Here is a 24,552-nt window from a genome sequence, read left to right on the forward strand (position 1 = left end):
AAGAGCCCAGATGTCAAACAAAATATTGAACCCATATTTCCACATATCATGGACGAGTGTTTGGATGGGCATCCTCTGCAGTGGCTGGCCTGTCTGATAGGCTTGGTGTGGGTCCAGTGGAGAAGCACGAAGTGAGGTCCAGAGGAGAGTTGGAGAGTTGGGCGCCCTAACCCATTACGACGTTGGACTTGAATAAAGGCGGTTGGGACTTGGAGTAACTTTGCTCGCAGAGACAGATGATATCTTCATGCTCAGTCACTGATACAACCCAGCCTGCTGACAAGGGAGAAGAGATACGGTTCGACGCAGTCGCCGGGTACTGTGGGCTGACTCAGCTGTGTGTTGTCAGGTCCCTCTGTGAATGATTGATGAACAATACTCTGCTCTACAGGCCGGGTTAGACCAGAGATCTCTTCCATCTGTTCGCCATGGCCTGTCAGTAATTATTAATGTCATGGAGAAATTATATTGCATGCCTGCTGGGGGAGGGTGGCAAATACACCGTACTTGCATTTCATGACCTCGGAATGCCCCAAAGCGCGTTGAAGCTTTTGTTTAAAATGTAGTCAATATTACAATCGATGGAATGTAGAGGCCAGTTTATAGGCCACGAGCTCCCACGAAAAGCAATATGATAATGGCCAGGCAAGTTTCCGCCACATTGATTGAGGGATAAATATTGAATGTGACACAGGGGATAACTCCGCTATTCTTTGGAGCGTTTTGCCACAGAAAAATCCTGCGAAAGTTGACAGGTCTCGTGCGTAAGACAGCACCCCTCGACAAACCAGCGTAGTCCTTCAGTAGACAACATGAACGAGGAAAGACTGGTGATACAGAACTGAGTTTCTGCAGTCGGAGAAGACTGAACAATCTGGAAATTCTCTTGGAGAGAGGCAGAGGGATAGATTGGTGTCGTAGTGGTTACCTCAATGCTTTACAGTATCAGCAACTCAGGTTCAAATCCTGCCACTGCCTGTAAGGAGTTTGTATATTCGCCCGTGAGTGCAAGGATTTCCTCCGAGTACTCCGGTTTTCCCCCCACAGTCCAAAGACATACTGGTTGGTAGGTTAATTGGTTATTGGAAATTGTCTCTTGATTAGGCTAGAGTTAAATCGGGGGTTTGCTGGGCAGTGCAGCTCAAAAGGGCTGGAAGGGCCTATTCCACACTGAATCTCAACAAGTAAAAAATTAAATATAGATCTTTGAGAGTGTGTTGGGATAGAAGAGTTTTCACACAAGGAGAGTGCAGACAATGGGGATAAGTTTAAGTGTTTGGAGGAAAGTGGGAGAGTCAAGGACCAGAGAGCACAGCCTCAGAATAGGACGTCCCTTTGGAACAGAGGTGTGGAGGAATTTCTTTAGCCAGAAGGATGTGAATCTGTGGAATTCATTGCCACAGACGGCAGTGGAGGCCAAGTCATTGGGTATGTTTAAAGCAGAGGTTGACAGGGAGGTTTCTGATTAGGAAGCGCATCAGAAGTTATGGGCAGAAGGCAGGAGAATGAGGTTGAGACAGATGATAATTCAGCATGAGTCTAGCAGTTGGTATAAATCTCTGGAGTAGATTTGACCCCGAAACCTCCTGACTCAGAGGTAAACGTTCTGCCTGCTGGACTACAACAGCTCAGGTTGATCCCAAGGTTTTTATTGATCAAACTGCCATCGATTTCTGTTCCCTTTCTGCCCTTAGTGTAAACATGAGTATCATCAGCCCTGCGATGTTTGACTAACATTCACCTCCTGACAACTATACAGCGGCTGCAGCTGGCTTGGCAGCATTGTTGTTTGGAACTGACTTTCCGCTTACTCTGCCTTGATTTAAAAGAAGTATTTATTTGCTTCTAGGTTTGCGCGCATTGCTGACGAGGCCCATCTGCTTGCAGGAGAGACGAATCATTTAACCTTTGCTCTTTTTCCAGAGTTTGACTCGACGAAGCTGGCCCGAACGGTGTTCACAAAACTCCACGAGGTCTGCTGCAGCTGGGTGAAGGATTTGCCTTTGACGAGGAGAACGCACCCCTACTTCGAAACGTCAATTCATGCCATCAAGAACATGCGAAGGAAGATGGAGGACAAACATGTCTGTCTGCCTGATTTCAACACGCTCTTTAATCTAGAGGTACGTAGATACTAATCTGATGGAGTGTGGCTTGCCTCACTGAGCTTTTACTAAGTCTCATCCCAACATTGTAGATGTAAAGTAAATCCTCCAACCCCCTTTAAAAAGTGTGACCTCACCATCTATTGTAGAGAAAACATTCCAATGGGCAGAAATGAGGAGGAATTTCTTTAGCTAGAGGTGGTGAATCTGCGGAATTCTTTGCCACAGATGGCTGTGGAGACCAAATCATTGGGTATATTTAAAGTGGAGGTTGATAGGTTTCTGATTAGTAAAGGCGTCAAATGTTACGTGGAAAAGGCAGAGGAATGGGGTAGAGAGGGATAATAAATCAGCCATGAATGGAATGGTGAGGCAGACTCGATGGGCCGACTGGCCTAATTCTGCTCCTGTGTTGCTGAAAGCAACAAATACTGGACTGAAAGTGTTATATTTGAATGCACGCAGCTTAAAAAATAAAATGGACGATCTTGAAATTCAGCTACAGATTGGCAAGTATGATGTTGTGGGCATCTCTGAAAGTTGGCTAAAGGGTGGCTGCCATTGTGAGTTGAATGTCCAAGGAGATACGGAGTATCAGAAAGATAGGTTATCAGCCAGAGGGGGTGGGGTGGCCCTCTTTATAAGAACTAATATTAAATCATTCGAAAGGGATGACATAGGATCGGAAGGTGTAGAGTCTATGGGTTGAGTTAAGAAATGGCAAGGGTAAAAGGACCCTAATGGCAGTTGTATACAGGCTTCCAAACAGCAGTCGGCATGCGGATTACAAACTACAGCAGGAGATGGAAAAGGCGTGTCAGAAGGGCAATGCCATGATAATTGTTGGGGATTTTAACATGAAAGTGGATTGGGAAAACCAGGCCACTACTGGACCTCAAGAGAGAGTTTTTGTAGAAAGCCTAAGAGATGGCTTTTTAGAACAACTTGTTGTTGAGCTCACTAGGGAATCGGCTGTGCTGCATTGGGCATTCTGCAATGATCCAGAGGTAATAAGAGAGCTTAAGATTAAGGAACCCTTAAGGAACAGTGATCACAATATGGTCGAGTTCACTTTGAAATTTGAGAAGGAGAATCTAAATTCTAATGTGTCGGTATTTCAGTGGAATAAAGGAAATTACAATGGCATGAGAGGGGAACTGCCCAAAGTTGACTGGAAAGGGACTCTAGCAGGAAGGACATCAGAGCAGCAATGGCTGGAGTTTCTACAAAAAAAAATGAGGGAAGTGCTAGACAGATATATTCCAAATAAGAAAAATTTTTCAAATGGAAGGACAGTACCGTGGCTGACAAGTGAAGTCAGAGCCAAAGTAAAAACAAAAGAGGAAGCCAAACCTAGTAGGTAGATAGTGGATTGGGAAGCTTTTAAAAATTTGCAGAAGTAAACTAAGAAGGTCATTTCGAAGGAAGAGATGAATTATGAAAGGAAGTTGGCAACTAATATCAAAGAAGATACTAAAAGCTTTTTTAAGTATATAAAGGGTAAAAGAGAGTCAAGGGTGGATATAGGACTAATGCAGAATGACGCTGGAGATATTGTAATGAGAGATGCAGAGATGGCAGAGGAACTGAATGCGTATTTTGCATCAGTCTTCACAATGGAAGACATCTGCAGTACACCAGACATTCAGGAGTGTCAGGGAAGTGAAGTAGGTGCAGTGAAAATTACGACTTGAGAAGGTGCTCAGGAAGTTTGAGGGTGGATAAATCTCCTGGACCTGATGGAGTACACCCTCAGGTTCTGAAAGAAGTAGCTGGAGAGATTGTGGAGGCATTAACAATGATCTTTAAAGAATTGATAGATTCTGGCATTGTACCAGATGATTGGAAAATTGCAAATGTTACTCCACTATTTAAGAAGAGTGGGAGGCAGCAGAGAGGATTCAATCTATAGACCTGTTAGCCTAAGGTCAGTTGTTGTGAAGTTGTTGGAATTGATTGTTAGGGATGAGATTATGGAGTATCTGGAAGCACATGACAAGATAGGCCAAAGCCAGCATGGTTTCCGGAAAGGAAAATCCTGCCTGACTAACCTACTGCAATTTTTTGAGGAAATTACAAACAGGGTAGACAAAGGAGATGCAGTGGATGTGGTGTACTTGGATTTTCAGAAGGCATTTGACAAGGTGCCACACATGAGGCTGCTTAGCAAGATAAGAGCCCATGGAATTACAGGGGAGTTACTAGCATGGGTGGAGCATTGGCTAGTCGGCAGCAATCAGAGAGTGGGAATAAAAGGATCCTATTCTGGCTGGCTGCCGGTTACCAGTGGAGTTCCGCAGTGGTCAGTGTTGGGACCGTTGCTTTTTAGGATGTATGTCAATGATCTGGACTATTGGACTAATGGATTTGTGGCTAAATTTGCTGATGATACAAAGATAGATGGAGGAGAGGATTGTGTTGAGGAAACAGAGAGCCTGCAGAGAGACTTAGATAGTTCAGGGGAATGGGCAAAGAAGTGGCAAACAAATTATCATGTTGGAAGATGTATGGTCATACACTTTGGTGGAAGAAATAAACGGGTGGACTATTGTTTAGATGGAGAGAAAATTCAAAACACAGAGATGCAAAGGGACTTGGGAGTCCTTGTGTGGGATACCCTAAAGGTTAACCTCCAGGTTGAGTCAGTGGTGAAGAAGGCAAATGCAATGTTGGCATTCATTTCTAGAGGTATAGAATATAACAGCAGGGATGTGATGTTGATGCTCTATAAGGCACTCGTCAGACCACACTTGGAATATTGTGTGCAGTTTAGGGCTCCTTATTTTAGAAAGGATATACTGACATTGGAGAGGGCTCAGGGAAGATTCACAAGAATGATTCCAGGAATGAAAGGGTTACTCTATGAGGAACGTCTGGCAGCTCTTGGGCTGTATTCCCTGGGGTTCAGGAGAGTGAGGGGGGATCTCATAGAAACATTCCAGATGTTAAAAGGCCTGATATGGCGAAGTTTTTTTCCCATCGTAGGGGAGTCTAGGACAAGAGGGCAGGACTTCAATATTGAAGGACGTCCATTTAGAACAGAGATGTGGAGAAATTACTTTAGTCAGAGTGTGGTAAATCTGTGGAATTTGTTGCCGCGAGATGCTGTGGAAGCCAAGTCATTGGGTGTATTTAAGGCAGAGAAAGACAGGTTCTTGATTAGTCAGAGCATCAAAGGGTATGGAGAGAAGGCAGGGGAGTGGGGATGACTGGAAGAATTGGATCAGCCCATGATCAAATGGCGGAGCAGACTCAATGGCCAAATGGCCTACTTCTCCTATATCTTATGGTCATATGGTCTGATAGAGTTATGGCATGGTGCTTGAAATTTCTTAAATTCCCTTTTATCTGTTCTTTAAAATCTTCAGTGGCTTATTTCCATCCAAGGTGGTATATATGAAGATCACTTAGCCCTGGATTCTCTTTCTTCCTTCTAGGCATGTTTTAATGTTAGGCTTTTTTAAATTCTTTTTTTTTAACCACTCCTCCCTTACACTTCTGGTGAACAAAGGCTGAATTCTGAGTCCTTGCACCAATGACACCACAATACATCTTTTCTCCCCACATCCTGTGTGACGTTGGATGACTGGGGGTTCAAGATTCAAGTTTATTTATCATGAGTCCGTTAAAACAAACAGGGAAATACGATGCTTGTGTTAACAACCAACACAGCAGAGGGTGTGCTGGGGGAAGCCTACAAGTGTTGGCATGCATTCCTGCGCCAAGGTAGGTTGCCCACAGTGCCTGGCAGAACAATGCAGAACACACAGCAACATCAGCAAAACAAGCCCCATCCTTCCCTCCTTCCCACGTAATGCACGGTCCTCTAATCCCAAGTCAGGTTTCTTTAGACTCCCAGCAGCTGAGAGCTGGAATCACTGGCCACTAGCCCATGGGCAGGAATGGAAGTGCCTTGTCCATGTGGACTGGTCCACCTCTACCTGATGTACAACTCAATGGAGTCATCAGGTTCTCTCCATCTCCCTCACTTGATACAATTTAAAATAGATCTGAAAACCCTGTCTCAGTTCAAGGTATGAGGAAACCCAAAAGGAGGGCTTTATCTTTATCCTGTACAGAGAGCGAATTGACACATTTCTGATCTAGAGATTTGCTTTTCACCGGTTCAAGATGTGCCAAAGCATTTTAGAGGAGTCAAGAAGTCATTACTGTGATGTGGGAAATGCAAAGGTCAGTCTGTACACAGAAAGATCCCAGGAAATCAATTGGAAACCGTATCACCTAGTTGTACGATTTCAGAGAGCGGTGTTCTCTAGGACGTGAGAACTTTTCCCTGAATTGTTTCAGGCGATCCGTAAGATCAAGGAGGACAAACAGATCATTGCTTGAACCTCTCATGTGAAAGGCGGCATTGCTGACAATGTTACACTCCTGCAATCTGCCTCTGGAAGGTAGATAAAAGGTTGGGAGTGTGGAGAACTTCACTCACCTTAACTCTGAATGGATTCCAGAACCTATAGACTCACTTTAAAGGACTCTACAACCCACAGAGTCATAGAGAAGTACAGCACAGAAACAGGCCCTTTGGTCTATCTAGTCCATGCCAAAACCATTTAATCTGCCTAGTCCCATCGACCTGCACTAGGACCATGGCCCTCCACGCCCCTAACAACTGTGTACCTGTCCAAACTTCTCTTTAAGGTTGAAATCGAGTTCAGATACACCACTTGTGCTGGCAGCTGGTTCCACACTTTCACGACCCTCCGAGTGAAGAAGTTTCCCCTGATGTTCTCCTTAAACTTCTCACCTTTCACCCTTAACCCATGACCCCTGGTTGTAGTCCCACCCAACCTCAGTGGAAAAAGCCTGCTTGCATTTACCCTTATCAATACCCCTCATCATTTTCTCAGTACTTATTATTTGCAGGCTATCTTCTCATGCATGTTGGTCATCTTTGTGCGTAGTTTTTCATTGATTCCTTTGTAATTCTTTGCTCTACTGTGAATGCCTACAAGAAAATCAATCTCAGGGTAGACAAAGTACAGATACCTGTATGTACTTCGATAATAAATTCACTTCGAATCTTGAACTTTTAAACTTTGGTTTTAATGCTTAAGTGCCCAACTGATCTTCACGCTCAGAAGTTCAAAGTAAATTTATTATGGGAGTATGTATACCTCCCTGAGATTAATTTTCTTGTGGGCATTCACAGTAAATGCAGAGAAAATGCGCAGATCCATCAGGATGGGCTGCTGTTTGTTTTCAGAATCCACTTCAGAACAGAGAGTGCACTGAGCAGAGGTAATGAATTCAAGGGATGCTGACAATGATGTGACAACAGCAGCTGTCGTAGACAATTATTTCATCAAACAGTCTGCTAGTCTCTGTGACTGGATGGTTCCTGATGGTTGAGTGTGTGGGGAGTAGGCAACAATGAAAGCAAAGGGCGAAAGGCGAGTGGGGGATCCGGAAAGATGGTGGAAAGCAGGAAAGTTCAGGCTTGGGAGAAAGGCAGGGAAACAGGAGGAGGGAGGTTGGACCAGGGAGTGGTAGGGTGCGGAAGGGTTATGTATATGTGGGAGGAAGCGAGGCTACAGGTCAGTGAGGGAACAGGTAAGGGGGAAGTCAGAAATTTACATCTGGCTGGAATGGAAGGTTGAAAAGGCAGAAGAGGTGTATGAAGTTAATGAGAGAGGTCAGAGGAGAATGGCTAGACTGGTTCAAGCTGACCGTAACTCAAATAACCACACATTACAACAGTGGTGTGCAGAAGAGCATCTTTGAACACACAGCACATCGAACCTTGAAATGGATGTGCGACAGCAACAGAAGACCATGAACATGCACTCAGTGGCCACGTTATGACATACCTCCTGTACCTAATAAAGTGGCCACTGAGAGTGTGTTCGTGGTCTTCTGTTATTGTCGCCCACCCGCTTCAAGTTTCAAAGTGTAGTCCATTCAGAGATGCTCTCCTGCACACCACTGTTGTAACACGTGATTATTTGAGTTACTGTTGCCTTCCTGTCAGCTCGAACCAGTCTGGCCATTCTCCTCTGACCTCTCTCATTAACAAGCTGTCTCCGCCCACAGAACTGCCACTCACTGGAAGTTTTTTGCTTCTTGAACCATCCTCTGTAAACTCTAGAGACCGTTGTTGTGCATGAAAATCCCAGGTCAGCAGTTTCTGAGATACTCAAACCACCCCGTCTGATACCAACGGTCAAAGTCACTCAGATCACATTTCTTCCCCATTCTGAATTCTGGTCTGAACAACAACTGAACCTCTTGACCACATCGGCATGCTTTTATGCATTGAGTTGCTGCCACATGATTGATATTTGTATTAACGAGCAGTTGTATAGGTGTACCTAATAAAGTGTCCACTGAGTGCATTTGCACAGATGATGTGTCTCTGGTGCCCATTAGCTGTTTGTTATTCCTTATAGCTTGTGGGACACATGCTGTTCAATGTGTTACCTCATTTACAAGGAGGCTTCAATTCAGAAAGATATATTTGGCTACAGATTGCTTTGGAAGTGTAACACTGCAGAGCAAGTTCACATTGCCTTTGTTTGACTCCCGGTTCTGTATCTGTTACTCCCTGCAGGACCAGGAGGAGCAGTCCTTTTTTGCAGTGTTTGACGGGCACGGAGGGGTAGATGCCGCAATTTATGCCTCCATCCATCTTCACGTGAACCTGGCTCGACAGGAGATCTTCCAGCACGACCCTGCCGAAGCCTTGTGCCGTGCCTTTCGCCTCACAGACGAGCGATTTGTACAGAAGGCTGCCAGAGAGGTTTGTGATCAACGAGTGGAGAAACCTTAGCCTCAATATCAGCCATTAGACCAGGGTGGGGGCTATCTCAACATCTGGAGAAACACCCTCACTATCAACTGTTTTACTTGGGGGGGGGGGCCTATCTCAAAAATCTGAAGAAACCTTACCTTCAGTATCAGCGATTTAACCGGGGAGTTGGGGCTATCTCAACACTTGGAGATACCATGCTCTTAGAATCAGCCATTTGATGGGGGGGGGGGGGGGTTGTCTTTCTCAACATCTGGAGAAACCTTACACTGAGTATAAGGAGGGAGGACCTAGACAGGCCCCTTGTGTAGAGAAATATGCCCTCATCTTCTTCTGAATCCATAAGACATAGAGGCAAAATTAAGGTATTTGGCCCATTGAGTCTGCTCCGCCATTCAATCATGGCTGATTTATTTTCCCTCTCAATCCCATTCTCCTGCCTTCACCCCATAACCTTTGACATCCTGACCAATCTGGAAACTATCCACCTCTGCTGTGCCCTCTGGTCCTAGACTCCTCTCTTCCAGGGGAGTCTAGGACAAGAGGGCACTGTCTCAGAATTGAGGGACATCCATTTAGAACAGAGGTGAGGAAAAATTTCTTTGGCCAGAGAGTGGTGAATCTGTGGAATTCCTTGCCACAGGCTGCTGTGCAGGCCAAGTCACTGAGTCTGTTTAAGATGGAGGTGGACAGGTTCTTCAAAGATTATAGAGAGAAGGCAGGAGAACGAGGTTGAGAATCAGTGAAAAACTGCACACAAGGTGGGCAAACAACCTGTGTGGAAAGGACAACAAACTGCAAACACAAAGGAGGAAAAAAAGCCAAAATAATGACAGCAAATAAATAAACAATAAATATTGACAGCATAAGATGAAGAGTCCTTCAAAGTGAGTCCATAGGTTGTGGGAACAATTTAGTGTTGAGGTGAGTGAAGTTCCCCCCTCTGGTTCAAGAGCCTGATGGTTGAGAGGGTAATAACTAGTGGAAATCCAAAGCAACACGCACAAAATGCTGGAGGAACTCAGCAGGTCAGGCAGCATCTATGGAGAGGAATAAACAAGTCGATGTTTCCAGCCGAAACCCTTCTCCAGGGGTAATAACTGTTCTTGTGCCTGGATGGTGGAAGTCTTTCATGATGGATGCTGCTTCCCTGTTACAGGTGTGCGCGCGAGTGTGTGTGTGTGTGTGCACTCGAGTGTGTGTGTGAGGGTAAGTGTGTGTGCGTGAGAGAGTGTGTGTGTGCGCGAGTGTGTGTGAGAGTAAGTGTGTGTGTGCGTGAGTGTGTGTGTGAGAGTAAGTGTGTGTGCGTGTGTGAGAGTGTGTGTGCGTGAGTGTGTGCGTGTGTGTGTGAGAGTGCGTGAGTGTGTGTGAGAGAGAGTGTGTGAGTGTGCGTGTGTGTGTGTGCGTGCGAGTGTGTGCGTGAGTGTGTGTGTGTGCACGTGAGTGTGTGCGTGCGTGTGTGTGTGTGTGTGAGAGAGTGTGTGCATGTGTGTTGCTCAGGGCAAACCTGGAGGAACACTCATTTTTCTGGGTTTAGGAAGCTCAGGAACAACAGGGATGGGTGTATAAGACACACGTAACTTTGATGCTAACTTGTAGCTGTTTCATTCTGATCCCCCCCCGCCCCCCCCAGAACTTGCGGTGCGGCTCCACCGGGGTGGTGACCTTCCTGCGGGGGAACATGCTGCACGTGGCCTGGCTTGGGGACTCACAGGTCATGCTGGTCCGAAGAGGCCAGGTCGTCGAACTCATGAAGCCGCACAAACCTGACAGAGAGGTAACTGGGGGCACTTTGCGTTGGATTAACACATCCCTTCGGGGGGGGGGGGTGTCAGACAGAAATCACACTTGCCTCAGACTCAGAATGTGTTGAGGGACTGGTGCTACAGCTCATAAGACCATAAGATATAGGAGCAGAAGTAGGCCATTCAGCCCATCGAGTCTGCTCCACCATTCAATCCAATTATTCCAGTTGTCCCCACTCCTCTGCCTTCTCCCCATACCCTTTGATGCCCTGGCTAATCAAGAACCTGTCTATTTCTACCTTAAATACACCCAATGACTTGGCCGCCACCGCTGTCTGTAAGGAGTTCTCCCTGTGACCGCGTGGGTTTCCTCCCAGTGGTTCGGTTTCCACCCACATTCCAGCAACGTACGGGTTAGTAGGTTCATAGGTCACATGGTAATTGGGCTCATTGGGCCGGAAGGGCCTGTTAACATGCTGTATCTCTAAATTTAAAATATATAAAACCTCTCAAAGTCTGTCTACCTGAAAATCCACCTCTAATCCCAACTCCGAGGTGCAGCAGCAGTCTTCCATTTCTTCTCTCCCTTTTGCTCTTTCAGGATGAAAAGCAGAGGATCGAGGCGCTCGGAGGCTGTGTGGTCTGGTTCGGGGCCTGGAGAGTTAATGGAAGTCTTTCTGTCTCCAGAGCAATTGGTGAGGCTTTTAATCTGGAAACCGATTATCTGCTTTTTCTGTTGTCCACCCACACCTCGCAGTGACACCCACAGAGACACACAGAGCCTTCTGCTGCATAGGATGTACAGCCCATGTTGTCCATCTTCATCCATCCTGGGACTGGTGCTCCGTAGAATAATCCTCCCACTCCCTTTCACACCTCCCCATTCCTTTCCTCCCCAGCTTCCCTCAAATCAATTGCTTCTACTTGCCTCAACCACTTAATATGGCAGCTGGCGTTTTCAGCCCTTTCTGGGTGGAGACCTTATTCCTGAATTCTGCAATTTATTATTGATTACCATGTGTAATCAAACCCTTAATTCTGTTCTCAGTCGCATGTTAAGTAATAAGTAAAATTATTATCAATACGTCACCTTCAGCTTCATTTTCTTGCAGGAAGATAAAGAAATGCAATAGAACCAAAGGAAAACGGCACAAAGACTGACGGACTGCCAATGTGCAAAAGACGGCAAACTGTGCAAATAAAACTGAGAACGAGCTGTAGAGTCCTTGAAACAGAGCCTGTAGGTTGTGGAATCAGTTCAGAGTTAAAGTGAGTGACACACGCAAAACCCTGAAGGTACTCAGCATTTGTCCTGATGAAGGGTCTCGGCCTGAAATGTCGACTGTTTATTCCCCTGCAGCCTGACCCACTGAGTTCCTCCAGCAATTTGTGTCTGCCACTCTGGACGTCCGGCATCTGCAGAAACTATTGGTGTTTAAGAGCTGAGGAGAGTGATGTTATCCACACCGGTTCAGGAGCCTGATGGTTGAAGGGTAATAACAGTTCCTGAACCTGGTGGTGTGGGACCCGAGGCTCCTGTACCTCCTGCCTGATGGTAGTAGCGTGAAGAGAGCATAGCCTGGTTGATGGGGGTTCTTGATGATGGATGCTGTGTTCTTGTTACAGCATTCCTTGTAAATAGGCCCAAGATGTTGAGCTGACCTCTTAATCGACTCTAAAATCAGTCTAACCCTTCCTTCCCACATATCCTTCCATTTTTCTTTCATTCATGTGCCAATCTAAAAGCCTCTTCAACGTCCCTAACATATTTGCTCCTACCACTACCCCTGGCAAAACATTCCACACATCTCCCACTCTCTGTGTAGAAAAACTATTCCCCGATGCTTTACTTTGAACACTTTATCATTATGCCCCCTCATATTAGCCAATTTTGCCGTGGAGAAAAGTCTCTGACAATGCACTCGATGTATGCATTTTATCACCTATCAAGTCACCTCTCATCCAAAAGTGCAGAGAGCTCTGTCTGTTTTGGACTGGGTTGTATCAACCACTTTCTAGCAACATCTTTGCCACATCCACCCAATCAGGATCAAAGACTGGCGTCAGGTGGTCCCTCATCTTTGTCAATCATTCCCGATTTTAATCAATATGATTTTATTTCTCACTCTCAAATTCCTATACGTTCTTTACAGAGACAACAACTACCAGTCACTCTGACTGTGACCGAGTGAGGGACACTAGATTATTCAGTGAGCTATTGCCTCTTTATTGCCTGCTCTAGGGAACATACTCTCCCCACTCAATTATTGTCAACATTCCACAGTTTTATCGTTTCAACCCAGATGTAGATGCAAATCACTGTTATGTAGGTGATGCATCAGGTAAGTGAGTGAACATGAGGTTCAGGAACAGTTTTCACTCTACAACCACCAGGCTCTTGAACCAGCATGGATAGCTTCAACCATCTCAATGCTGAAATGACTCCACAACCTACAGACTCACTTTCAAAGACTCTGTACAACTCATTCTCAATATTATTTATTTATTTATTCATTCATTATTATTATTTGTGTTTTTTTTGTATTTGTATGGTTTATCTTCTTTTGAACATTGGCTATTTGTTTCTGTGTGTCTTTCATTGATCCTGTTGCATTGGGTTTCTCTACTGTGAACGTTGGCAAGAAAACGAGTTTCGTGCTGGTATATGGTGATGTATACAGACTTTGATAATAAATGTACTTTGAAATTTGAATTTAATCTTTGGGCGCCCTTCAGTATCACTGAAATATCCTCCTGATTTTGAGAAAAACTGAAGGGCAGATTTCTGGACCAGAGTTCTCAGTGGTAACCCCCTGAGCAACTCTAGAAACGGTCAGGGTCACTTACAGTGCTTTGTGGACATTGTACATTACTACAAAGGTGTTTGCCAGGGCTCAGTTTACAGCAGAGTTGCCCTCCTGAGTCATAGAAAAGTACAGCACAGGAACAGGCCCTTCAGCCCATCTTGTCCATGGCAAAATATTATTTTGCCTAGTCCAATCAACCTTCACCTAGAGCAAGGCCCTCCATACCACTGCCATCCAATGTGCCTCTCCAAACTTCTCTTAAATGTTCAAATTGAACCCTCGTTGGGGCAGCACGGTGGCATAATGGTTAGGGCAACCCTTTACTGTACAGATGGCCCAGATTCAATTCAAGTACAGATTCATCTGTACTTCCTCCCTGTGACTGGTTTCCTCCCACAGTCCAAAGACATACCGGTTGGTCATTGTAAACTGGCCTGTGATCAGGCTTGGGTTAAATCAGAGATTACTGGGTGGGAAAGGCCGGGAAGGGTTACTCCACACTGTGTCTCATTAAATAAGATCCACCATGTTGGCGGCAACTTGTTCCATCATCTGAGAGAAGTTGTTCCCCTCTGGTACTAGTTTCACCCAACCTTCATCCTTCTCATCCCACCCAACCTTCATCCTTCTCATCCCACCCAACCTTCATCCTTCTCATCCCACCCAACGTTCATCCTTCTCATCCCACCCAACTTTCGTCCTTCTCATCCCACCCAACCTTCGTCCTTCTAATCCCACCCAACCTTCATCCTTCTCATCCCACCCAACGTTCATCCTTCTCATCCCACCCAACCTTCGTCCTTCTCATCCCACCCAACCTTCGTCCTTCTCATCCCACCCAACCTTCATCCTTCTCATCCCACCCAACCTTCGTCCTTCTCATCCCACCCAACCTTCATCCTTCTCACCCCACCCAACTTTCATCCTTCTCATCCCCCCAATGTTCGTTCTTCTCATCCCACCCAACCTTCGTCCTTCTCATCCCACCCAACCTTCATCCTTCTCATCCCGCCCAACCTTCGTCCTTCTCATCCCACCCAACCTTCGTCCTACTCATCTCGCCCAACCTTCGTCCTTCTCATCCCGCCCAACCTTCATCCTTCTCATCTCACCCAACGTTCATCCTTCTCATCCCACCCAACGTTCATCCTTCTCATCCCACCCAACCTTCGTCCTTCTCATCCCACCCAACCTTCGTCCTTCTCATGTCACCCAACCTTTGTCCTTCTCATCCCACCCAACCTTCGTCCTTCTCATGTCACCCAATATTCATCCTTCTCATCCCACCCAACGTTCATCCTTCTCATCCCACCCAACTTTCGTCCTTCTCATCCCACCCAACGTTCATCCTTCTCATGTCACCCAACCTTCGTCCTTCTCATGTCACCCAACCTTTGTCCTTCTCATCCCACCCAACCTTCGTCCTACTCATCTCGCCCAACCTTCGTCCTTCTCATCCCGCCCAACCTTCATCCTTCTCATCTCACCCAACGTTCATCCTTCTCATCCCACCCAACCTTCATCCTTCTCATCCCACCCAACCTTCGTCCTTCTCATCCCGCCCAACCTTCGTCCTTCTCATCCAGCCCAACCTTCGTCCTTCTCATCCCACCCAACGTTCATCCTTCTCATGTCACCCAACCTTCGTCCTTCTCATCCCACCCAAACTTCATCCTTCTCATCCCACCCAATGTTCATCCTTCTCATGTCACCCAACCTTCGTCCTTCTCATCCCACCCAACGTTTGTCCTTCTCATCCCACCCAACCTTCATCCTTCTCATCCCACCCAACTTTCATCCTTCTCATCCCACCCAACTTTCATCCTTCTCATCCCACCCAACCTTCGACCTTCTCTTTGTCCTTCTCATCCCGCCCAACCTTCGTCCTTCTCTTTGTCCTTCTCATCCCACCCAACCTTCATCCTTCTCTTCCCACCCAATGTTCATCCTTCTCATCCCACCCAACATTCATCCTTCTCATCCCACCCAACCTTCGTCCTTCTCATCCCACCCAACCTTCGTCCTTCTCATCCCGCCCAACGTTCATCCTTCTCATCTCGCCCAACCTTCGTCCTTCTCATCCCACCCAACCTTCGTCCTTCTCATCCCGCCCAACCTTCGTCCTTCTCTTTGTCCTTCTCATCCCACCCAACCTTCATCCTTCTCATCCCACCCAATGTTCATCCTTCTCATCCCACCCAACGTTCATCCTTCTCATCCCACCCAACCTTCGTCCTTCTCATCCCACCCAACCTTTGTCCTTCTCATCCCACCCAACCTTCGTCCTTCTCACCCCACCCAACTTTCATCCTTCTCATCCCTCCCAACGTTCGTTCTTCTCATCCCACCCAACCTTCGTCCTTCTCATCCCACCCAACCTTCGTCCTTCTCATCCCACCCAACCTTCGTCCTTCTCTTTGTCCTTCTCATCCCACCCAACCTTCGTCCTTCTCATCCCACCCAACCTTCGTCCTTCTCATCTCGCCCAACCTTCGTCCTTCTCATCCCGCCCAACCTTCATCCTTCTCATCCCACCCCACGTTCATCCTTCTCATGTCACCCAACCTTCGTCCTTCTCATCTCACCCAACGTTCATCCTTCTCATCCCACCCAACCTTCATCCTTCTCATCCCACCCCACGTTCATCCTTCTCATGTCACCCAACCTTTGTCCTTCTCATCCCACCCAACCTTCATCCTTCTCATCCCACCCAACCTTCGTCCTTCTCATCCCACCCAACCTTCGTCCTTCTCATCCCACCCAACCTTCGTCCTTCTCATCCCGCCCAACCTTCCTCCTTCTCATCCCGCCCAACCTTCGTCCTTCTCATCCCACCCAACCTTTGTCCTTCTCATCCCACCCAACCTTCGTCCTTCTCATGTCACCCAACCTTCGTCCTTCTTATCTCACCCAACCTTCGTCCTTCTCTTCCCACACAACCTTCGTCCTTCTCATCCCACCCAACCTTCATCCTTCTCATCCCACCCAACCTACATCCTTCTCATCCCACTCAACCTTCGTCCTTCTCATCCCACCCAACCTTTGTCCTTCTCAACCCGCCCAACCTTCATCCTTCTCATCCCTCCCATCCCTCCCATCGTTCGTCCTTCTCATCCCGCCCAACCTTCGTCCTTCTCTTTGTCCTTCTCATCCCACCCAACCTTCATCCTTCTCTTCCCACCCAACGTTCATCCTTCTCATCCCACCCAACCTTCGTCCTTCTCATCCCACCCAACCTTCGTCCTTCTCATCCCGCCCAACGTTCATCCTTCTCATCTCGCCCAACCTTCGTCCTTCTCTTTGTCCTTCTCATCCCACCCAATGTTCATCCTTCTCATCCCACCCAACGTTCATCCTTCTCATCCCACCCAACCTTCGTCCTTCTCATCCCACCCAACCTTCGTCCTTCTCATCCCACCCAACCTTCGTCCTTCTCATCCCACCCAACCTTCGTCCTTCTCTTTGTCCTTCTCATCCCACCCAACCTTCATCCTTCTCATCCCACCCAATGTTCATCCTTCTCATCCCACCCAACGTTCATCCTTCTCATCCCACCCAACCTTCGTCCTTCTCATCCCACCCAACCTTCGTCCTTCTCATCCCACCCAACCTTCGTCCTTCTCACCCCACCCAACTTTCATCCTTCTCATCCCTCCCAACGTTCGTTCTTCTCATCCCACCCAACCTTCGTCCTTCTCATCCCAACCAACCTTCGTCCTTCTCATCCCACCCAACCTTCGTCCTTCTCATCCCGCCCAACCTTCGTCCTTCTCATCTCGCCCAACCTTCGTCCTTCTCATCCCGCCCAACCTTCGTCCTTCTCATCCCACCCCACGTTCATCCTTCTCATGTCACCCAACCTTCGTCCTTCTCATCTCACCCAACGTTCATCCTTCTCATCCCACCCAACCTTCGTCCTTCTCATCCCACCCCACGTTAATCCTTCTCATGTCACCCAACCTTCGTCCTTCTCTTCCCGCCCAACCTTCGTCCTTCTCATCCCGCCCAACCTTCGTCCTTCTCATCCCACCCCACGTTAATCCTTCTCATGTCACCCAACCTTCGTCCTTCTCATCTCACCCAACGTTCATCCTTCTCATCCCACCCAACCTTCGTCCTTCTCATCCCACCCCACGTTAATCCTTCTCATGTCACCCAACCTTCGTCCTTCTCTTCCCACCCAACCTTTGTCCTTCTCATCCCACCCAACCTTCGTCCTTCTCATCCCACCCCACGTTAATCCTTCTCATGTCACCCAACCTTCGTCCTTCTCTTCCCACCCAACCTTTGTCCTTCTCATCCCACCCAACCTTCGTCCTTCTCATCCCACCCAACCTTCGTCCTTCTCATCCCGCCCAACCTTCGTCCTTCTCATCCCGCCCAACCTTCGTCCTTCTCATCCCACCCAACCTTCGTCCTTCTCATCCCACCCAACCTTTGTCCTTCTCATCCCACCCAACCTTTGTCCTTCTCATCCCACCCAACCTTTGTCCTTCTCATCCCACCCAACCTTCGTCCTTCTCATGTCACCCAACCTTCGTCCTTCTTATCTCACCCAACCTTCGTCCTTCTCTTCCCACCCAACCTTCGTCCTTCTCATCCCACCCAACCTTCATCCTTCTCATCCCACCCAACCTTCATCCTTCTCATCCCACCCAACCTACATCCTTCTCATCCCACTGAACCTTCGTCCTTCTCATCCCACCCAACCTTTGTCCTTCTCATCCCGCCCAACCTTCATCCTTCTCATCCCTCCCATCCCTCCCATCGTTCGTCCTTCTCATCCCGCCCAACCTTCGTCCTTCTCTTTGTCCTTCTCATCCCACCCAACCTTCATCCTCATCCCACCCAACCTTCGTCCTTCTCATCCCACCCAACCTTCGTCCTTCTCATCTCACCCAAGTGAGACTAGTCTTTCAGGAATGTCCTCTGACTGGGACATTTTGTAATAATAATTTCCTAAGAAGGTTGGCGTCATTCAATGTCTGTAGTGAGATGTTGAAGATGTTCTGTAGGTCAGTTGTGGAGAGCGCCCTCTTCTTTGTGGTGGCGTGTTGGGGAGGAAGCATTAAGAAGAGGGACGCCTCACGTCTTAATAAGCTGGTAAGGAAGGCGGGCTCTGTCGTGGGCAAAGTACTGGAGAGTTTAACATCGGTAGCTGAGCGAAGGGCGCTGAGTAGGCTACGGCCAATTATGGATAACTCTGAACATCCTCTACATAGCACCATCCAGAGACAGAGAAGCAGTTTCAGCGACAGGTTACTATCGATGCAATGCTCCTCAGACAGGATGAAGAGGTCAATACTCCCCAATGCCATTAGGCTTTACAATTCAACCGCCAGGACTTAAGAACTTTTTTTTTTTTTAAAGCTATTATTAATGCTTTTTGAGATAGTGATTTAGATGCATATCATATTCTTTACTGAGTTAAGTATTGTATGTAATTAGTTTTGCTACAACAAGTGTATGGGACATTGGAAAAAAAGTTGAATTTCCCCATGGGGATGAATAAAGTATCTATCTATCTATCTATCTAATGAAAGGAGCTCTCTAAAATGCCTCAAACATTTCACCTTTCACCTTCACCCTATGACTTCTAGTATTAGTCTCGCCCAGCCTCCATGGAAAAAGCCTGCTTACCCACTCTATGCCCTTCATAATTTGAACACTTCTATCAAATCTCCCCTCATTCTCCTACACTCTAGGGAATAAAGTCCTAACCTATTCAACCTTTCCCTATAACTCAGGTCCTCAAATCCTGGCAATGCCTTCTAAGTTTCACCTATCACCCTTAACCCACGACCTCTATGTTTTGTCCCACCCAAGTGAGACTAGCCTTTCAGGAACATTTTTCAACCGGACATCATGCAGTAATGAAAGGGGCTGTCTAGAGTGGACAGACACTGTGGTGACAGTGTGTCGCTGTGCCTGCCAATCTTGTCACGGAGGTCATCAGAACGTGTGTGTAAGTTGTTTCTGTGCTATCTGCTCTGACTAACCCACCTTTGTCCGATTGTCTCAGGGGACGCTGAGCACAAGCCATACATCTGCGGAGAAGCAGACAGCGACTCGACCTTGCTGGATGGGACCGAGGACTACCTCATCCTCGCCTGCGATGGCTTCTACGACACCATGGAGCCAGACGAGGCAGTCAAGGTGGTGGCTGAGCACCTGAAGGAGAACAACGGTGACAGCAGCATGGTGGCCCACAAGTTGGTGGCGTCGGCACGGGACGCGGGCTCCAGCGACAACATCACTGTCATCGTGGTCTTCCTGCGGGACCTGAACGCGCCACTCGAGGAGGAGGAGGCCAATGGCGACTCCAAGTGGTCGGGCAACTCCTTCGATGGCGCCCAGGGTGATGGCGGGGACGATAAGGAGAACCAGGGTGACTTCCAAGGCCCGCGGGCGCAGCATCCATTTGGGGGTGGCTCGGAGCTGGCCCAGGAAACTCGCGAGGATTCGCTCACCGACAGAACTAGTCTGGCTCTGGGCCCTCAGCTCCTCCTCCTCCGTGACCAAGGTTCCCAAGCGACGGGAGCCAGTGCCAAGGATTCTCCTGCACCACAGCGCAGACCGAAGAGGTCCGATCCGCCCAGTGCGGAGCTGCCGCTGTCGGCCTTGCAGGAACGCAGGGACTTTGACGTGGGCGAGGCCTGGCACCAGAAGCCGTCGCCCGCGGGCCACGTCAGGAGCCAGAGCAGCAGGGCGGAGAGGCCGGCTCCTCTCTGCCCAGCCACCGAGGAAGTTCCTGCGGCAGCCCACAGGACCTCCTGCACAGTAAGCCAGCACGGACAGCAGGCAGCCACATCGCCGCAGCACCGCGCACCCCTCCTGGCTCGAAGGCACAGCGGCAAAGCCAGTGCTGGGCCAAGCAGCTGGAATCGCAAGGGGGTGACACACAGGCAGAGGAAAGTGGGCAGTATACGTCGCTCGGGGTGGGCTGGCGTCAACTGGCACAGGCAGATGCCGACCAGTTTACGTGGCGTCTGTCTACTCCAGCAGTAACAGTTAGGTGTAGTTCCACAATTAGTAGACTATTCAGCACCCTGTCCCCTTCTCCCAGACACCCCTTGCTTCTCTAGCTTACCTACAGTTCAAATAAATAGTCAGCATGCTGCCCTGTGTCCCACTCAAAGAGTAGCCGAAGCCTCAGGCAGCCCCTAAAGAGAACGTAACCTGTTTCTGTTTCTAGACAGGCTTCACCGCGGTGATTCTTGTGACTAAGGAACCCCTTCAACTGCATGGAACCCCCTGCCTGACACTGACTAGGTGGTGTGGGTCAGGATGTGAAGCAGAAAGCGTGTATCTGGGGTTCTCCTAAATACACACCTACCGAACAGGCAAGAAGTTTCCTGCCTGCTCTTGGGATGGGGACCACCGCTGGGCAATGCTGACCATTTATAAAGCCCTCCCCCCTCCCCCCACCTTGGATTTCCCCCACCCCACCCCCGAAGATGGTGGGGGTGGTGAGGGGGGATCTCTTTGAACTGCTGGTCCAATCCAACAAGCTGGGCCACCTCAGAGGCCAGTTCAGAAGCGGCCACATTAGGTTTGGGGTGGAGTCAAACTAAGGCCGTTTGCCATGTTTTCTTCCTTGAAGGAAACAAAGAGTTTTCATGGCAGCCAAGAATCTCATTCAAAGACTTATTTCCTGACCCGATCACAAATTGTCTATGGTGAGATTAGAACATGCGTTCTTTAGATTATCGGTCTAGTAGACCAGGGTTTCTCAATTTGGATATTCTCAATATTATTGGTCTATGGCGTAAAAACGGTTGGGAACTCCTGCTATAGACACTCCTCAATTCTTAACGTTTTTCTCCCACCCCAAATGAAGCCCTCTCTAGGGCTCAGCTTCATTTTTGTGTGAACTATCTCCAGCTGGTCTGGTGAGTGACTCTCACGTGCAATCCCACCCCTGCTGCCTCTCCCAGTGTCCCCAGGCCTTCCCTGAACCAGGAAGCCCGATGAGACCCCCGTTCAGATACCCCCTCATTGTAAAACTTAGTCACAAAGTGGGAAAAGACCTGGCCTGCGGGACATGAACCAATTGTGGAAGTGGAGGTGGAAAGGTGAATTGGGGTGGCAGTAAATATCTCTCAATCTGTGTAACTCAAGGAAATACAGTAATCAAGACACTCTTAGCATTCAGTAGTTAAAAGTATTTAGATGTCTCTTGCCGTAGAATTCATTTGGAACTAATCAACTCCATTTTCAGACAAATTATTCTCACATCCATAAAAAGCTTTTCCTAACAGACTCTGTAATAGCTGAGTAACACACACATTGAAACATTGAATAGTTGTCCTGTTAGAAACTTATCAGATCAGTGCACTCCAAACACCAATAGTAGCAATCCCATCAAACCAATGCAAGCTGGTTGAAATTTACAACATATTCTCTCAACGAACTAAAGGTAATTCTGTAAGGTGTATGAAGCGTTAGTAGTTGCTGATCACACACCTGTATAAGTACTGTGCTAATCCACTGTTCACTTGCAATGGAACTTGCACCACTTCCTGCCTCGGCCCACCTGTAGTTAGTGTACCACACCCCTGGAGCGTGGTCTAACTGTTTCACTTCACCTGTATTGATACTCCAGCCATTCAACCAAGTTAGTACTGGTCTGACTGTGCATCCATATGGCGTTTGTGGTCTGACTGTAGTCCATGACAGTACTGATGCCTACAACAGTCCAATGATACACCTGCACAGGTATCCATGATGGTCTGACACTACTTGTTCGTAATTCCTGTGCTGGCACCATTAACAGTCTGACTACAAGAGTGTCTGCAGGTACTGACTGTACGCCTGTAGCAGCTCGACTGTACTGCTCTGACTGCGTGTCATTATACATTATACCTGTGCCAGTTCGACTGCACACCTATGTGTGGGACCGTACCAGTCTGACCCCCAAACTACTCCAAATGCAATGTTATCTGTTAGTTGTGCAGGAACTGATTACATCTGCAGCAGTCTGAGAGTACAGTTCTGTTCTCGTGTACCAGTTCCACACTTTAGAGCAATCTTGTTTTGTAACACGCAGTGTTTAAATGAATTCAGCTGGTGGTAGCAAGTAGTCTTTAACTTGGTTTGATTTTCTGTGCCCTTATTTGCTGCTTGTTCGAGTAACTAAAACTCCCCTCCAACTACTATCAATATTTCTTGTTGTAATTTTTAATGGTATTTCTGGTGACTATAATGTAAAAATTATATATATATATAAAATAATCCAAACTCAACAAGAGGTGACTATTGTAATTATCTGTTTTGTCTGTATACATTTTGTGTTCTCTGTAATCTGTGCCGTGTATTGAAAATGATGGAGCACTTTGTATTATCATAAACAAAGTTAACAAGCCTTTCATGATTAAAGGGATTGGACCAGTTTGACGAGCCCTTCTTTACTTGGCAGGCTGCAGTACTGTTGGGGAGGGAGGCTGAAATTCTGTCTCCATGCTTTAAGTCAAGCTTGGCATTTGCCATGTTCAGTCACACAACTATCCGTCACTCCCTTACTCTCCCTGGATCTGGAATTGAATGGGTAGAAACTTGGAACACCTTAGCCCGCCACCTTTTAGAAATATCTTCACCACAGTTTGAGAAAGTTGTGAAAAATCAGCCATCACCTGAAGGGGAATAAACACCTTTTCCCAAGAAAAAAATTAAAATAAATCCCCAGTGTCTCCTTGCCAGGCCTGTCCAGCTGAAAACACGTGGTACACACTGGAATTCAGAAGAACGAGGGAAGAGCTCATGAAACCTATCAAATGTTGAAAGACCTAGGTAGAGTGGATGTTGAGAGGATGTTTCCAATAATGGTGAAGTCTAGGACCAGGGGGCACAGGCTCAGTAAATGTCCCTTTAGAACAGAGATGACAAGGAACTGCTGTAGCCAGAGGATGGTGAATCTGTGGAGTTCATTGCCGTGGACGCCAAGTATATTTAAAGTGGAGTTTGATAGTTTCTTGATTAGTAGGGGGCCTCAAAGATTACAGGGCGAAAGGCAGGAGAATGGGGTTGAGAGGGATAATAAATCAGCCATGATGCTCCACGGGTGGAGCAGACTCAATGGGCTGAATGGCCTCATTCTGGTCTTGTGTCTAATGGATTTCTTTCCAGGAGGTGAGGAAGCTACTTTAGCTGGCTGGTATCTCAAGCGTAAAATGCTGGCACCGTCACCATACTGAGACTCTATATGGTCAGATCGAATTAGATATGTTCGCCGGTGCTGCGGAGTCTTCGGTATCAACAAACCGGTAGAATAGTCCTGAATTATGGGATATTTAGTAAATGTGGAACATTATCTAGTGAATGGAAACAAACATCTCTGTTTCTGTTAGAGTATAATTAGGAAATTGCACTTCTTAGTTTAGACTTCACGATTCTGCTAAAATTTACTTGCATAAACGAATGTAAAAGTCTTCCTTGGACTAGTACACAGAGGGTGCTCTAAAAACACAAACCACATCTTTGTCTCTTTCCATTTAAGGATATTAAAGAATGGTAACCAGGTATTGTTTTATTAAAACAACTGAAGATGATTTTACCATTCCTTTAAATGGATCCTTAGAAAAGGCACCCAAGAAACCATTTCAGAAAGACGAGATTCTGCGGTTGCTGGAAAGTCCAGAGTAACACACACAGAATTCCTGGCTTCTTCCCCCATCCTTCCCAGTCCTGATGAAAGATCTCCGCCTGAAACATGGACTGTTTATCCCTCTCCATAGATGCTGCTTAACCTGCTGAGCTCCTCCAGCATTTTGTGTGCTACTCCAAACCATTCCTAGTCAACCGCACAATATGTTGTATCTTTGTTATTAAAATATTTTTATTAAATCCTATTTTAGTCTGTGACCTTAAAAGGCATAATTTAAAAGCCTTGCAAGGTTCAAAGTCAAGCTTAATGTCATGATGCACAAGCATATGCACGCAGAGGCGTAATACAGAACTTGCACGGGCGCACGCCAGCATGAAAATGCCAGTGCCTGAAGACCCAAGCTTTAAAACAACAATTCCTGGGAAGTTCAAAACTGCATCATTATAGGAAGCTTTATAGAGGGTGCAGAGGAGATTTACCAGAGTGCTGCCTGGATTAGAGAGCATGTCCTATGAAGATAGGT

General features: G+C 47.2%; 1 protein-coding gene across 3 annotated transcripts in view; it reads left to right on the forward strand.

Moving 5' to 3' along the window:
- The window catches only part of ppm1e (protein phosphatase, Mg2+/Mn2+ dependent, 1E), a 159,586-nt gene extending 136,767 nt beyond the window's left edge, over positions 1-22,819 (forward strand). For all 3 annotated transcript variants that reach the window (XM_073053162.1, XM_073053164.1, XM_073053163.1), the window contains 5 exons: positions 1,924-2,123; positions 8,677-8,865; positions 10,508-10,651; positions 11,221-11,314; positions 19,449-22,819. In XM_073053162.1, the coding sequence (XP_072909263.1) occupies positions 1,924-2,123; positions 8,677-8,865; positions 10,508-10,651; positions 11,221-11,314; positions 19,449-20,434 (1,613 nt within the window). In that variant the 3' untranslated portion in view covers positions 20,435-22,819. The remainder of the gene's footprint in view (positions 1-1,923; positions 2,124-8,676; positions 8,866-10,507; positions 10,652-11,220; positions 11,315-19,448) is intronic.
- Positions 22,820-24,552: the final 1,733 nt, after the last annotated feature.

The sequence above is a fragment of the Hemitrygon akajei genome, chromosome 8, assembly GCF_048418815.1.
Source record: "Hemitrygon akajei chromosome 8, sHemAka1.3, whole genome shotgun sequence".
Classification (NCBI taxonomy): Eukaryota; Metazoa; Chordata; class Chondrichthyes; order Myliobatiformes; family Dasyatidae; genus Hemitrygon; species Hemitrygon akajei.